The sequence below is a fragment of the Spironucleus salmonicida genome, chromosome 1 (assembly GCF_000497125.1).
Source record: "Spironucleus salmonicida strain ATCC 50377 chromosome 1, whole genome shotgun sequence".
Taxonomy (NCBI): domain Eukaryota; phylum Fornicata; order Diplomonadida; family Hexamitidae; genus Spironucleus; species Spironucleus salmonicida.
Window position 1 is genome coordinate 1,118,382 of NC_090596.1, and position 15,243 is coordinate 1,133,624.

General features: G+C 30.6%; 14 protein-coding genes across 14 annotated transcripts; 9 read left to right on the plus strand and 5 right to left on the minus strand. All coding sequences in view use genetic code 6, as the record gives it.

Annotated features, from left to right (window-relative positions):
• Nucleotides 1-176: 176 nt before the first annotated feature.
• Nucleotides 177-779, minus strand: SS50377_20772 (uncharacterized protein; the record flags this gene model as incomplete). Its single annotated transcript, XM_067904710.1, has 1 exon — nt 177-779. One exon carries the CDS (start codon nt 777-779, stop codon nt 177-179), a length of 603 nt encoding a protein of 200 aa, XP_067768192.1.
• Nucleotides 780-837: 58 nt separating this feature from the next.
• Nucleotides 838-1,980, plus strand: SS50377_20773 (uncharacterized protein; the record flags this gene model as incomplete). Its single annotated transcript, XM_067904711.1, has 1 exon — nt 838-1,980. The coding sequence occupies one exon, from the start codon at nt 838-840 to the stop codon at nt 1,978-1,980; it is 1,143 nt and encodes a 380-aa protein (XP_067768193.1).
• Nucleotides 1,981-2,592: 612 nt separating this feature from the next.
• On the minus strand, nt 2,593-2,838 carry SS50377_20774 (uncharacterized protein; the record flags this gene model as incomplete). Its single annotated transcript, XM_067904712.1, has 1 exon — nt 2,593-2,838. The coding sequence occupies one exon, from the start codon at nt 2,836-2,838 to the stop codon at nt 2,593-2,595; it is 246 nt and encodes an 81-aa protein (XP_067768194.1).
• A 367-nt stretch (nt 2,839-3,205) lies between these two features.
• SS50377_20775 (Cysteine-rich membrane protein 2) lies at nt 3,206-3,829 on the minus strand (the record flags this gene model as incomplete). The annotated part of the gene is made up of 1 exon (XM_067904713.1): nt 3,206-3,829. The coding sequence occupies one exon, from the start codon at nt 3,827-3,829 to the stop codon at nt 3,206-3,208; it is 624 nt and encodes a 207-aa protein (XP_067768195.1).
• A 205-nt stretch (nt 3,830-4,034) lies between these two features.
• On the plus strand, nt 4,035-4,583 carry SS50377_20776 (uncharacterized protein; the record flags this gene model as incomplete). Its single annotated transcript, XM_067904714.1, has 1 exon — nt 4,035-4,583. One exon carries the CDS (start codon nt 4,035-4,037, stop codon nt 4,581-4,583), a length of 549 nt encoding a protein of 182 aa, XP_067768196.1.
• Nucleotides 4,584-4,641: 58 nt separating this feature from the next.
• On the plus strand, nt 4,642-5,304 carry SS50377_20777 (Syntaphilin family protein; the record flags this gene model as incomplete). The annotated part of the gene is made up of 1 exon (XM_067904715.1): nt 4,642-5,304. One exon carries the CDS (start codon nt 4,642-4,644, stop codon nt 5,302-5,304), a length of 663 nt encoding a protein of 220 aa, XP_067768197.1.
• A 1,030-nt stretch (nt 5,305-6,334) lies between these two features.
• On the plus strand, nt 6,335-7,528 carry SS50377_20778 (Transmembrane domain-containing protein; the record flags this gene model as incomplete). The annotated part of the gene is made up of 1 exon (XM_067904716.1): nt 6,335-7,528. The coding sequence occupies one exon, from the start codon at nt 6,335-6,337 to the stop codon at nt 7,526-7,528; it is 1,194 nt and encodes a 397-aa protein (XP_067768198.1).
• Nucleotides 7,529-7,537: 9 nt separating this feature from the next.
• SS50377_20779 (uncharacterized protein) lies at nt 7,538-7,882 on the minus strand (the record flags this gene model as incomplete). Its single annotated transcript, XM_067904717.1, has 1 exon — nt 7,538-7,882. One exon carries the CDS (start codon nt 7,880-7,882, stop codon nt 7,538-7,540), a length of 345 nt encoding a protein of 114 aa, XP_067768199.1.
• Nucleotides 7,883-8,264: 382 nt separating this feature from the next.
• On the minus strand, nt 8,265-8,972 carry SS50377_20780 (uncharacterized protein; the record flags this gene model as incomplete). Its single annotated transcript, XM_067904718.1, has 1 exon — nt 8,265-8,972. One exon carries the CDS (start codon nt 8,970-8,972, stop codon nt 8,265-8,267), a length of 708 nt encoding a protein of 235 aa, XP_067768200.1.
• Nucleotides 8,973-9,818: 846 nt separating this feature from the next.
• SS50377_20781 (uncharacterized protein) lies at nt 9,819-10,205 on the plus strand (the record flags this gene model as incomplete). The annotated part of the gene is made up of 1 exon (XM_067904719.1): nt 9,819-10,205. One exon carries the CDS (start codon nt 9,819-9,821, stop codon nt 10,203-10,205), a length of 387 nt encoding a protein of 128 aa, XP_067768201.1.
• A 499-nt stretch (nt 10,206-10,704) lies between these two features.
• On the plus strand, nt 10,705-11,826 carry SS50377_20782 (uncharacterized protein; the record flags this gene model as incomplete). The annotated part of the gene is made up of 1 exon (XM_067904720.1): nt 10,705-11,826. One exon carries the CDS (start codon nt 10,705-10,707, stop codon nt 11,824-11,826), a length of 1,122 nt encoding a protein of 373 aa, XP_067768202.1.
• A 206-nt stretch (nt 11,827-12,032) lies between these two features.
• On the plus strand, nt 12,033-12,770 carry SS50377_20783 (uncharacterized protein; the record flags this gene model as incomplete). The annotated part of the gene is made up of 1 exon (XM_067904721.1): nt 12,033-12,770. The coding sequence occupies one exon, from the start codon at nt 12,033-12,035 to the stop codon at nt 12,768-12,770; it is 738 nt and encodes a 245-aa protein (XP_067768203.1).
• A 372-nt stretch (nt 12,771-13,142) lies between these two features.
• Nucleotides 13,143-13,694, plus strand: SS50377_20784 (uncharacterized protein; the record flags this gene model as incomplete). Its single annotated transcript, XM_067904722.1, has 1 exon — nt 13,143-13,694. The coding sequence occupies one exon, from the start codon at nt 13,143-13,145 to the stop codon at nt 13,692-13,694; it is 552 nt and encodes a 183-aa protein (XP_067768204.1).
• A 32-nt stretch (nt 13,695-13,726) lies between these two features.
• SS50377_20785 (uncharacterized protein) lies at nt 13,727-14,560 on the plus strand (the record flags this gene model as incomplete). Its single annotated transcript, XM_067904723.1, has 1 exon — nt 13,727-14,560. The coding sequence occupies one exon, from the start codon at nt 13,727-13,729 to the stop codon at nt 14,558-14,560; it is 834 nt and encodes a 277-aa protein (XP_067768205.1).
• Nucleotides 14,561-15,243: the final 683 nt, after the last annotated feature.

Sequence of the window (15,243 nt, forward strand, 5' to 3'; positions counted from 1 at the left end):
AAATTAGGCGTTATTTGTTGAACAGGTAAAATGAATAATAACTTTTCAATATAAAATATTATATTTCTAAAAGAACTATACTAAGAATCAGATGATAAATATCGTTTTACAGCATTATATAAACTTTGCAAGCAAAATTCTGATTTTTGCTAAGCGAAATACAATTTTAAACCCCATCACTCATTTTTCTTAATATCAGTTCTCTCTTCTAATTAAACCTTATTAATGAAGCAATCTTTCAGGTCAACTTTAACACCCTAATTTTACATTTCGCGCTCTTATTTGAAGTATTCTTCATGCCTTCTTTAGCGATCTTCAAAAGTTTCTACATGCACGTCTTGCTTTTTAGTTCCAAAATATCTTGCATAGAAGTAGAAACATGGACCAAAAATTAAAGCTACAGTGCAGCCAATTCCTGCACTTAACTAGACTTGATTATATTCAATAGACTTATCAGCAAATCGCTCAAAAAAGTTTTTGGGGCTAGCTAAATATATTTAAAGTGATCCCTCAAAAATTTTATCATTGAAGCTGAGTTCTGTTATATTTTTATGAACATATAAAAGAACTTTTGGAAATACTGAGATATTTTATCTGGCACAGAAAAGGTCATAGAAAGCGCAATTTATAGAGAGAAACGGGAGGGGAGATTTCTAATAAAATTGTTTTAAAATATGCTCTGAAAGATTTTCATTATGGTAAATTACTAATTTTGATGGATATGCAGAAAAATCTTTTGGGTTAAATTCGATTAGCTATGATAACATTAATGTTAACATTTTTAGGAGTAGAAATAATAATTAGTTTTATATAATTTTATGTGCATCGTTTTAAAAAATGCAAAATTCGATTTATATGGAGAACTTACCTTTAAATCATTAAATGGAAATTTAAAGAACGCTAACAATGCATGAAAGTAATTTTAATACTCTTGTAAATTAACATGATAATCTTATTAAATTTAATAAAACGCAAAAAACATTTGATACAAATTTTGGAAAATAAAATTTTGTGCCAGGGCTATAATACACTGAATTTAAACCACAGAATGATATTTCTGATCACATAAAAATAAATTTGCCTTTTAATCCTCCACAATTGTAGCAATAATAGTTTAATCCAGAAAAGTTAACTTAACAAATTATCGCACAGACATAATCTAAATAACAAATGAACCAATCAGATATAATTAATAACTATGTGATGAATCCAAATTTGGATTAAAAAGTTGAACAGGTTATAACAAACTTTGAAGTAAAGTAAAATTAGATCAATGTCTAAGAATAATAGCTTATTTAATAAATTATGAAACAGTAACATCCGGGATCATTACCATAGTTTTAGAGCCGAAAAGATATACTTACAATTGAACGATAGTATCCAAATAGTGACTCATAAAGACAAGATACTGTTCACTATAACGATTTGATAGTTAATAAGTAACATTCAAATAATTTTAATGAGATTAATGTGAAAAGGAACATGAGGCCATAAAAATCAACAGATATTCATCTTTCATAGCCTTAGCAGAAAAATGATGAATATGAGCATCTTTTATTAATTGAATAATAAAAAACCTAAATTGATCAACATATTTTATAAATTAATTAATTATCTGAAAAATTTTTAATGGTGACATAAGATAACAAGACGCTTTAAAAATAGCTTAAACAGATATTAAAATAATACTAAATTATTGAATCTACTGTAAAATAATCTACTTAGGAAAAGATAAATCTAAATTTATAGATAGAGTCAAAAGAGCAAGCTATAAAATAACTTTAATTTGAGAATTAGGAGTTGACTAAAAAAATAAACAATACACCATTACCAATATATAAAGTTAATGTAGATAAAGCCTTAGAACATTTATCATTTGATGATGATAAAGAAAATTTAGGAAGAGTGTTAGATAGCTTGTAGTAGGATAAAAGAAAACTCCTTGATAGTATTAGGTAAAGAGTAAAAATAGGTGATTGAATTTTATATTTTATATATTATCTGTTATTGTAGGAAATAGTAAATTTAATTTGTTACAAATTTAAACATTAGATAATTGTATGCTTTATATTCATTTAACTCAATAAACTGTTAAAAGATAGCCAATTTTAAATTAGTGTTAATTGGTAGGATTATGGATAAACCTTTAAATTAAAACTTTAAATTACTATTTTATTATTAGAAGTATGTAATATTTAGTATATTCATGATATTGAATTTTTAATAATCTAATTAAAATATATTTATTTATAATTTTGGATTATTGCTATTGTACTTTTCCTAAAATGAAAAACCAAAAATCTACGATTTCACTGAGATATGTTAGTAACCTTAGAGCTTAACATATTTAGGGTCATACCAATAAAGATGAAATAACTGAAATATATCATGATTTATAGTTTGTACGAAAATAATCACCCAAAAGAGAGTTATCTTTTATAAAAAGGGTTCCATCGATATTACAAAAGTCAAAAATGAATGAAGATGAACTATAGTTAATAACTAGAATGGAATTTCCACCCAGTCTATTTGACTGATAATACTTATCCGCTAAATGACCTATTACGAATTTTCACTAAATATGTTGAAATATCATAGATTTTATTTCTCAGTTTGTATAGTATATATAAGAAAGTTATTTTCGGAGTCAGATTCCTACTCATCACCGTTGAATAAGGTTTTAATTCCAAAATTTGCTAAACTTTCATCTGATTCTACAAAAGAAAAATTATGGAATTGCATCATGGATATTTAGTTACAATGCTCTAATAGAGGCGAACTTTACTACTAAAGTTTTTTCTTAGATAAGCGATTAATACCTTTTTTAATTGGTTTCATTTTAAAAAATAAGAAATAATGATATACTAAATTATTAGGTGTTCAGATATACTGAAAGACGAAACCTAATAATACTAATATTATACATTTTAAATTTATTATAATATTTAATGATTGAATTATCTACTCAATAAAAATATTGAACGATTAATGTGAATGTCTAATTTAATTATTATTATATTTTAAAATTACAATACATTTTGATTATAAGTTAACATAGGTCTAGAAAAATATACGCATTCTACTATTGTAAATACTTTGATTATTTTAAATAATAATAATAATAATTGTATTGCAGATAATATAAAGTTTTTCTGTAAAATATTATTAAAAAAACTATAAAAAACTATCCATTAAATATAAATGATCACGCACTCTTAATACCCTATGATTTGAGAACAGCATTCTTATAACATTTGTTAACTATATACCAAGTAATGCCAATGGCATGGAGAACAAAAATTATGACTAGTATTGTCACAGCTACTATTTCTGATTATTTTCTAGCTGCTTTTGTACCTTTTTCTTAAACACATTCAACACCAGTTAGTGCTACAACCTCAATAAAACCAGGGATACATTTACAAACGTTCTATTTTACTATCATATTTCTATGACAAGTTTCACATTTATCTTCATCTGTTAAAAATCTATTAGTCAATAATCCAGATTCAGAGCATTTATTAATACAACTTTAATTATTTGATGTTGACAATTCATAATTTTCACATTATTTGCATTTTTCATTACCTGCAGATGGTTTAAACATATCCTTTTTACATTTAGCACATTTTATAGGACTTTCCTATATCATCTCAGCTCCTGCAACACAAGCACAAATATTACCTATACGAGTATACTACAATAAAGGAAAAGTTGGACACGCCACGCACTTCTACTTTTCTATATCATATATTTAGACAACTATTCCAGCACATTTGTGAACACATTTATTATTGCTATTCAGGTTCTCGTATGTTTCGCATGTCATTTTTAACTAAATTATTTATCTTGATTTGCTAAATTATTATATTTTATATATTTTTGTTTTTTCGTACAAAATTACTTGAATCTGTATTGTTAAAATAATATTAATAATATAATAATCTATATTATTAGTTTTTATTACTTTCAGTTATTTACATTATTATTTCATAATAATGATCCAATATATAATTTTTCAAAATTGTTCCAAAATGTCATTTTACGAAACCCACTTCGGGAACTCTGCAATCTTGCATCCAAACACACGAGGTGCGCAGACTCCAATGGGAGCATTTTAATCGTCTCTTTTAAGCGACCGTAGCTCTTCAATTTTCGTTCCAAATACTCATAAGGCTCCATTTTACGCTAGCTTTATCTAACACAGTGACTTTAAATTCCCTGTTAGGAACTAAGTTTTCGAGGCATAGTCTGAAGACTTACACTCATAGATTCTATGTCTTTCTAAAAAATTATATACGAACTAAGAAAGGTTACATACCGCAGAAGCTGAAATCGATGCTTTAAAGCGAGAGATTGGTACGAAAAATGATGTAATTGAGGAACTACGAATTACAATTAATGAGATTGAGCATATTTTCATCCTGATGAATTCGGAAAAAACGGATAAAATATGCTAAACACGGTCTATGCCTTAAAAAGAATAAGAATTGGATAGAATTTAATCTAAAGTAAGCTTTGAAATCCCACTAGATGCCAGCGATTCGGATAATTAAGATTATTTGAAAAATTCAGTTATGTGAAAATTATTTATCACATATTATATTATAATATATACTAATTCCCTTTCACCTAAGTATAATGTCAGATGACTATCTAGCCTATCTAGCAGATATTCAGCAGGGAATCAACGCAGTTTCAGCTTTTAAAACACAAATAGAGCGTGCAAAGCATTCAGAGTAGCGTAATGTGCTTATAGAATCAGCTGAAGCACAAATAGAGCAAACGAACGCTGATATTCAGCTCGCAGAAATCGAGGCGACGATGATTAGACAGGCAGAAATTCGAGTTGAGGCCAAGAGTACTCTCAAAAAGGCGCACGGAGACCTGAAAATCCTGAAATCGCAAATTGAGACCATCCAGAGAAACGTCCAGGAAGCAGAACACCAAGATGAGGAGGAGACCCGGTAGACTACAGATTTGCAGAAGGTGTAGATTGCGTCAGTTTTGCTCGAGGATGGAAACTTGAATATGGACACCGGGCTCAATAACCTAGACCAGGTCATCACGATTAATAACTAGATTACTGACACTCTTCAGCTAGATTTGTAGAAGTTAGATCGGATCAGCGACGAAATTAACGGCATGTAAAGTGATATGATGATGGCCCGAAAACAGCTGAGAAAGCTTTTTAAACGTGTTACCAACAATAAATGCTACATGGCGTTGCTTCTGCTTGTGGTTCTCGGGATCTTTATTTTGACAATTTGGGACCTGTCAAAGACGGTTAGCGGGAAAAAGTGAAAATATTTAATATTATATGATATTGCGTAAGATATTAATCCAGAAAAGAATAAATTTTACACATGTTCTAGTTTCTAGAAATTTGGATAAAAAAATATAGATATGCTGATTACGATGATTTCGGGATTTTTGTGTGATAAGTCTGGGAGCGTTTTAGTAGAAACGAAAATTCTAAAAGAGAGAAAATTAAGTCGGTAGAAATATTAAAATCATTTATAACTATATAGAATCTTTATAGTAAATTGTAAAAACTATCTTATTTTCAATACATTTTACTGCTTATTTAGCATCTATTTATGATAATTTAAAGCTTTCCATAAATATTATCTATTATTAACCTTATTCTGCCTATGGTCAAACTACAAATTTAGTAAACATGTACTGTTTTATGTATTATATTTATAAGCATTAATGGTATGATTATATCAATTTACCAAATTTTGGTATTCTATAAACTAATAATTTTAGGCAAAAATTTGTAATACTAATTCCTATGTTTACAGTGATTTAAAGATATATCATCTAAATATAGAATTTAATAATAATAATAATAACATATATCAAAATTGGAGAATATGCAAACAAAACTCAAATTACTCAAATCAAATGTCGTAAAAATTAAAGTTCATGACAAAAATGGATTCAATATCAACTGATTCTGAGCATTCATAGTTTTCCATGTACTGGCATTCGCTTATAATGGAGTCTCGAATTTTAGGTAGGACACGGTACATTCGAAGGAGGTGAAATTGTATCATAAAAATTACTCACACTTTTACTATTAATACATACTTACTACAATATTAAAAATTTCGCGTAGCAAATTTGTAAGTTAGTCCTCAATACTAAATTTCACGTCATTTGAGAAAATATATGTTGACGTAAGAATTTAGTATATTCGATTTTAATTAAATAATATAGTTATGTATATGTTATTAATTTACACAATGCTATATATAAATAGTACTAGCGTAGATAAAATAATAAATTAATATATTTATATACTATTAATATATAATTCTAAAAATTAATGGAATTGCTAAAATCATAATACACTCTTCCATCAAAAATATCGTAAATTGATAAGATACAAACAACTTAAATTAAAATATTTAATATTAATAATATTGTTTTTTCAGCTAACTTCATAACTATTTCTCTTCTACTATAGTAAGCATACTTAGTTTCAGAAAAAACTGCGGACGCATTTGCAATTGTTTTCAGTTATTAAGTTCTTACTTAAAATTTTATAAATTATATAGCTTATATTAATGTGGATCAGTATAAAATTTATTCTCTTTTAAAATGTTTCACTTTAATCGTTGTTGCTCAGTTATTGATGTATATTTTATTTTTATCAAGTATCAATTGGATAATTACATCTGATAGCTTGTAATTATTCAGTTATTAAATTTATGTTAATTTATTCTACGTTTTTCTGTATGGTATTTTCTTTAGCGGAATACGATTAATATCTGCGGTGGGTGTTAATATCCCTATATCAAGATTAGATATTTATAGCAATCTCATATTTATTGTAATTGTTGGAAGTTTTAAAATTTCTTACTTATCATTTCAACTATTTTTTGCAGCATAAGCCATTGTTATGGGATTTGTGTTATTAGTGTTCATATTTTAAATTAAAACAATATTTTTAAAAGAAACTTAAAGTACTGTAGTATATAGACATAACAAATATTTACTTCTTTAACATTATGTTAGAGGGGTAATTTGGAATATTTTAGAAGTGTATTACATTATTTTATATATGCTTTTTTCTATACCAGGAAATGATAGCATACATGTTCAGATTATTGGTTATTCTGCTTTTTTTACTATTTTCTACTAGCGTTACAATAATATTTCAGCATTTATAGATTTTTTTCCATTCGCATTTCTTAATTCATGCCTATCATCTTTATCAACCATTATTTCTAATGTGAATGTACCTGAAGCTGTATAGTTAAAAATATTTTATTTATCATTCTTAGTATAAATTTTATAATTTTTAAATTACTACTTTAGATCTAAATTTTATCCTGTCGTTCAAATATATATTATAATCGCTGTTGTAATAGATAGGCTTGCCCATCCGTATGATAAGTTTTCAACAGATACGCTTATGGTGTTATTAGCATGTGCTTTTTGCTCTAATTTTATTCTTTGGGCTGCATTATTAATAAAATAGAGAAAGGACTTGCGAAAGAACTAAATGCTCAAGTGAAATATTTTCTCACTCTGAATAATCACCTGCTTTATCTAAAATTTAAATCATTACCTAATCTAGATGAGATGATGACTATTAAAATTATCCTTTGCTTAGTCTATCGGTAATATGTAGACGAATCATATTTTCATCGTATTCATCTTCAATTTCGCTACGATCTGTACTTTAAGTTAACTGATAGATACATTAAGGAATTGACGATGCACTATTTATTAATTGTAAATTATTGACTAATTATTTAGTAGGCATAATAATTAACGATGATTGCTTCTACTTTGATTGACATTTATGTTCTTGTGATTATAAGAATGAATCTGCCTGTAAAATAGCTTATGAAACTCTGATTCCCATTTTTAATTTAATTTTACATAATAATAAATGATACTTATATTTTTGATATAATAAAATATTATGAGTATGTGTAGGTTGAGTACAATGTTACTATAATAACTATATATGGTTTACTTAATTTTTTGATTAATATTTAAGTCTGTTATAGTATTTGTAAAAACACGTAAAAGTTACATAAGTTTTGTAAATTAGATCATTTAACTACATTTTTCTAGTTACTCATAGTCTTCAAATATTAATTTGCTTTTGTAAGTAAATCAGTTATCCTGAACTATCAACGATAGTTATAGTATATTTGTATTAGTAAATTTTTACTATGTAACATATTATTATATAAAGAAAAATAATATTAAAATCAAGTCCTCTACATTATACCTTCCACTCAATGTTGATACTCGCACTCTAAGCAGTTCAGGACCTCTCCACTACCTTTGACGAACATATCGCTACAGGCAAGCCCACCCTAGTTAAATTTTTCGCCCCATGGTGCGGACACTGCAAGAGCCTCGCCCCTAAGTTTGAGGAGCTCTCCACCATTACCGACAAGGTTGTCATCGCAGAAGTTGACTGCACCCAGGCAACAGAAGTATGCCAAGCACAGGAGGTCCGCGGCTACCCCACACTCAAGTTCTTCAACAACGGCCAGTACGTCGAAAACTACAAGGGCGCCAGAGAGGCCGAGGCGATCAAGGACTGGCTGCACGAGAGAGTTCAGTGAAACTTTTCCAACACTGCCTCTGCTCACAGGACGGCGCTGTCTTCTGTCTGCGACAACATTTAGCACACGCCACGCGCCTCCATCCGGAGCAGCTGGAAGTTGCTGGCCAGGATCTGGGCGTTATCCTCCAAAATAGTCACGAAGAGGAGCATTTTTTCTACCTTGCGCTGCTGCTTCCGTCCAAGGTGGATTGAGCTCCTGATGCACGACGTCAGCACGACCTGCGGGTTCGAACAGCTAATATTGTCTTCTGTGAATCCACAAGTACTGTAAACTACCAGAAAAGGAAGCTGTAATTCCCAAATAAATAATATCGGCCCAATGAAGGACAAACTACCTATTTATTACGCCAAATTTCTCAATATTCAACATTCTCACGCTTCCTGCACCCTTGAAAAAGATTCCTTCGAAATCGCATTTTACTGCTATAAATAACCAGTGAAATAGAGCGATTGACAAGAAATTTGCTCACTAAGAAGATACTGGAGATGAGTACCTCTATTTTGAACATCACGCTACGTCCTCCTGAACTGCCAGCATCATGATATCCTGTCAGTGTCGCCCCGAGGCTTATATCAGCTACGCCAAACACTGCAGAATTCGATCTATTTCCGCTCCATATTTTGATTAGCATATCCCTTGAAGTGATCCAACATCCCAACCCTCAAAATATAAATTTTAACGCCATAATTCGGTCAAAATCCTAGCAATTTGGCCTCTCGACGACACAGAATGGAACTCTCAGCTGGACGCGACTATTTTATCAAATGCTTTAAAAAAACACCTTTTTGGAATTAGATTCGAATTGAGGGAGTGGAAAATCAAAATCAAATTGGAATTTTTCCCAAAAATTTGGCGTTTTCTTGAGCGAAAAGAAATTTTGGAGCCGACGCGAAAATTCAAATTTGCATGAAATAGTAAAATTTTAGCTCAAAATTTGCCAGGATATGTCTAGCGCCAAATAATAATTTTTGAGAGATTTTAGTCCAGGCAGGCAAGTTGCGTAACGTAAAACACCATTTGAGCGTTAAAAATGAGATTATTTTAATGCGATTTCGTTTGTTGCTGGATATGATATAATAATGACATTGTTGAGAAAATTTTAGGGTGAAAAAATTTGGTCGAATAAAGCTTAATCCCGTTCTAGAATCGTAAGGTTCGTAATTGTGGTATATGTTATGGGATCTGAACTTCAAGATAAAGCTGCGAATCTTTAAAATGAAAGTTAAGTAGTTGATCACTAATCTTTCGTATTTGTTGGGTAATTAGCTCGAAATTGCGTCTGGTTAGATGTTAAATTTGTTAACAACACTTCTTACCGACTATGATATATTTCCAGAATTATTGCTAAGAGCATACTTTCTGCTTTAAAATGTCAAAATATAAAATATTGACACGTTTATTACCTTAGTTTTCATATAGGCGAAACTAGAGGACGATTTATACGTTAATCTAAAACACTATATTTACATTATTAACATAGCAGAACTAGAAAAACTCGAAATTGAAATTTGTTAATAGCTAGACTGGAAGGTCATTATTTTATAGGATCAATTTTGGGATTTATATAAAGTATTTAAATTAAAATGCACTGTCTAGTCTTGAGACTGTAATATATTAATTGAATTAAATTTTGGCTCTATTGACATCGGAAATAGTTATATTGACAGTTTTAAAAGCTTATAATTAACTATTAATAATAGTGTATGTGGTATTTCGATAAAATGGCTAAAACTAGCTTAACAATGAATTAACACATATCAATTGTAATTTTGTCAATAATTTGACTTGCATTATTTAAATGAACATTGTTATTTAATTATTATTCATTAAATAGGCTAATTTAGTCATTAGCACTGTACTAAATATATAACGCTCAGCCAAGTGATCTATATTTTACCCATTTTATAATAACTACAATAAAAGCAAGTTACACTGCATTAAAATTCTTATAAACCACCAAAATGTATTGTACTCCCAATTGACAAATCTATGAATCCTGCTTGCCTCAATGCCAGCATTCTCCAGAAAGCGCATCAGTTCGTTTTTCTGTATTCTAATATGCCTATTATATATGAATAACAGCAAATCACTCCATTTAAGAATGCTTTGCAAGTAGTAACCGTCCGACCTCGAACAAACACTTCTAGACGCTACACAGCAGATTCAAACCAATATTACACATTTCTAGACGATATCTAGTAGCCTTTTTGACATCCGCGTGGACATCATTTCGCAGCGCTACGAAAACGACGTCCTACGCTCGAAACACGCGGCGCGAGAGATACTGATTCAGACATTCCGGGATCGCGGTCTTTTCGACAAGCTGGACATCGCAAAATCAGCGTTGCGGCAGCAGTTACAGGCGAACCACCTCTATAAATCGCTCGCGCGGGAGCTAAGGGGCGCGACATCGAAGAAGTAGGTAGAGACAATACGTGCTGTTTTTGATGTTCACGCAGGTGCGGCGTTCGCGGTAAAGACAAAAATCTCCAAAAATACGCCAGAAATGGCGCTCGCGACGCTGCTTACGGCAGCCGATTTGGGCACCAAAATTGACCAAAACCGCCGTCTAGCGGAGATCTACAACCAGCATATTATTACATACCAGAACGAGCCCCAGGAGCGCCTGTTCGGGGCCGCAAAAAGCGCTCTCCGGGAAGCCGAAAACGCCGTACGGAACAGCGTGTTTTCGGATCCAAAAATCACCAGAAATTTAAGCAAGCACGTGGCCGTTTTGCGGGGTGAGCTGGTAGTTCTGAACGATGTATGGGCCGTCTTCCAGGCCGCGGAGGACGTTGACGGGGTCGAATTTGGGGTCCAGAGGGTGTACAACGACATTGTCGCCAACGACGTTTCAGAGCAGATTAAACGCGGCATGCAGCGGTTAAAAGGGCTCCAGACTGTAGGGAATATTGACATTTTGACAGAAAATGACTCTCTCAAAAGTAAATTTTAGGTAATTTTGGACAGTTTGGATTTTGAAGGAGAAGGAACGGAAAATGAAAATATAATTGAAGTTCTAGATCATTATTACTAGGTGAGAAACGATGTAGTAAAGTTGACTGAGAACGTTGCTTTGCAAAAAAGGCGACTTGGTGTCGATAGCTAAAAGGATCTTATCTTTAAAAAACAAAGTATCAGAGTATAAAATTTGTAGAAATTGAGACATTAAGTCGAACAACTTTAAAAAATGAGTCTTAATGAGCTTAAGAACCAACAGTGAGCGAATGACATTGAATTATAGGCTAGTTTTTCACAATTAAGTGAAAAATAATTCTTATTGTATATAACATATACTATTTTCCTTATTTAAAATTTATATAATTTATTAATAATCAAATTATAATTGATTGTTACTTTAGGTAATTAGTTATATTATACGGTAATAAGCATATGGTATCTACAAATTCCATTCACTTCAAAAATTTAATGTCAATCGAACTATAAAATCTTGAATAACAAAACGAGTTCCTAGTTAAAGAGAATCAGAAGCTGAAAGAGCTTCATTAGACATATTAAATAGAGTTTGCAAACTATGAAGAGCAGATTATATAGTACGAGGCCCTTCTCACTGAAAGAGAAGTATTCAGTAGCTAGCCTTGTTAGAGCTCAGTTACAGTATCAGACCCATAACTTGAGAGATAATTTTAGGAGATAAAACTTAAATATGAAACGTGTTAAAAAGAGTTGTTTACTGAATAAGAAAAAGGTAAGTTAGCATTAAAACAACAACAAAAATATAAATCATAGATTGAAAAGTTAATCGATACTATTAAAGACTTGGAAAAAGAAAATTACGGTGTTAATTAATCCAAAAGGACAACATCTCAGGAAATGGAATAGCTCAGCAGGTAGGTTAAATAGCTTGAGGGTGACAAGAAAACTCTATCAGACCTTCTTTCTCAATCTCATGCAAAGTGCAGCAAAATGGAGTTTGAAGTAAGGAGATCTAACTGGAAAGAGTAAGAAACTACCCAAGATGAATGGAAGCTTGAGAAAGAAACTAAGTTCTTAAAAGCTGAAGTTGACCGTTTAAAGAACGAAAATACTTTCTTAAAAACTAAGAAAACTTAAAAAATGAACGATTTTGTGGCAGACGCACCAGTTGCAGATTTTGCTACTTAAATGAGAGCCAGCAGTAACAATATTAGAAGACTAATGCAGTGAACTTTTTAATCACTTGGAACTTATTTCACCGTTTCGCATTCTCAAGTGTGCGGAACGCACAGGTGATAATGGTTTCAGATTTGGCAAAGACGGGATTGGATATATATCACTGATTGTGGGATCTTTAAAAACTGTGAGTGTAGCTTTATGCTGTTTTTCAAGTGGGCGATAAAACTTCTACAGGTACTTTCTCGTATAATCCAATGTGCTCATTTTTGCTAAAGAAAGAAAACTAACAAGTTCTAAAAGCATCTAATATCAATTAAGTCAGTTTTAGTTTTTTATTTATTACTACAATTGTTATTATATAGTAATTAATATATATCATCTATCACACTTAGTCAATAGTAATATAATATTAACATCTTAAAAATGCCAATTTCTCCAATTTCACTTACCCCTGTGGTTTCTCCTTCAATATCACCATAACTATATGAAGATGACGTTAAACTCTTTAAAATTCCTTTACACCACCCAAAAATCCGTTAAAGCGCATGTATTGGTCCTGGTTCATACGACTCCATATAATACAAAAATACTCAGATTTCGATTACAATAAACAAAAATGAAGCACGCCAGATTAAAGTTAGCAATAACCCAGCGCCAAACCAGTATAATATTAGTAGCAGAGTACGTTAAAGGCGTTCTACAATTTTCACATCTGATCGATTTCAGGCCATACAAAGTTAAAAATCTCCAGCCCCAAATTAGTATAGAATAGCAAATCCAGAATTCAATAAAATAAACTTAAAACTGAATACTGTTGAGAGGTTTAAGGTTAAAAAAATTGATAAAGATAGATGTGGACCTGGAAGCCACGAAATTACTCATGAATTGTTTGCAAAACATATTTGGTAACGATCTGAGGTTGGACTCCCAAACTAACCAAGGTTTCCAGACTTGGAGACAAATGAAATATTATGATTTATTTTTATATAATATGATACTATATAAAAATGCAGAAATCTGTAATAGAACAAATCAAGGCTAATACCTTTGAAATAGATGACTTAAAACAGTCACTAATGCCATAAATGATAGAAAATTCAACCATCTAGCTTTAAAAAACATAAATTTCACAACTTCAGATCGAGCTTTTGCAGTAGCAAAATCTTATTTCTAAACTATCCGAGTAGTTGAGAAAGGAGCGAAATAATATTGTGGTTTTACAAACTCCAAATCCGACAATTTCTTATTAAGATAATCAAACGCAAACTACAGAACATGAACAATATTCTCTATCCCAAAATACCAATAATTTAACCGAAATAATGACTCTCGCTAAATTATGTTAAATAAATATTCCAGCTCTTTTAGATCCAAAAATATGCGAAACTATTGTTAAAAAGTTGAAAAATTTGGAGCTAATAACCAAGATGCTCGAAGATTTGGAAATCCCAAAATCCAATTTTCTCTAATGCATGAGCACCTATGATGAGAAACTTAAGCAAGTTTCGCAAAAACTTAATAAACTTACCTCTAAAGTTACAAAAATAAACCAGATACGCGTTGCACAGAACCTTAATTTTTTGCAGAATTTGCAGGAGTAGGAAGTAGAAAAAGAGATATTTCAGAAGATCATTTAGCGTGGAAATATAGACCGTTAAAAGTTAGACCATAAAGTAGAATTACTCACTGCATTAGTACGCAAGCTAGAGGCTGAGCATAGAATGGCACAGGTGAGCGTTGGTGAAAAATTATTTGATAAAGAGAAGGACGAGTTAATTTTTCGTGTTTTAGGTCAGGTTTAAGGTGGAAATAATGTGCTAGGGACACATGGGTGTCAGTGAATGTTCGAAACAGGGTTATAATAGAATACTACTAATTCATAGTCTTCTTAAAATTAATACACTAGTATACTAAATAATGTATTTGAACTTTGCTAGTTATCCAATTAAAGAAAATTGTATTAATGCTTTAGAATTACTTATCTCAGACTCAATTAAATTATTAGTTCTGGTAGTTCACTTAACATCGCTATTTAGAATGTTGAAATATTTTTAAATGATTAATTAACATTAAGATAATTGAAAAACTCTATATTGTTGTTTAAAACAGTTAATAATTTAATACATTTCGAACTTGCGAGTAGTACTAAGGCAGAAAAAATAAATTTTAGCAGTCAAATATAGACTTCAATATTAAAATGATATTATAAGGGAAATATATACTATTATTTAGAAATATCACATAATAAACTACAACTAAATAACTTAAACGCCACTATAATGATGTTATATACTAATAATTGAAGCTTTCCTTACAGCTATAAATAAATCTATTAATTTTGAACAATTTTTGGCTCATCTGATAGAAAGCTGATTACTTTTATATTATCCGATTAGTGCTCCCTACAGAACTGGCTGTATGGACTACCACGATTCAATCTGAAATAATTATTCAAATAGAAATAATATTTCAAAAATATATAGCTTTAGTGATTGATGTACTATTCCTAATAACCAAATTGGAG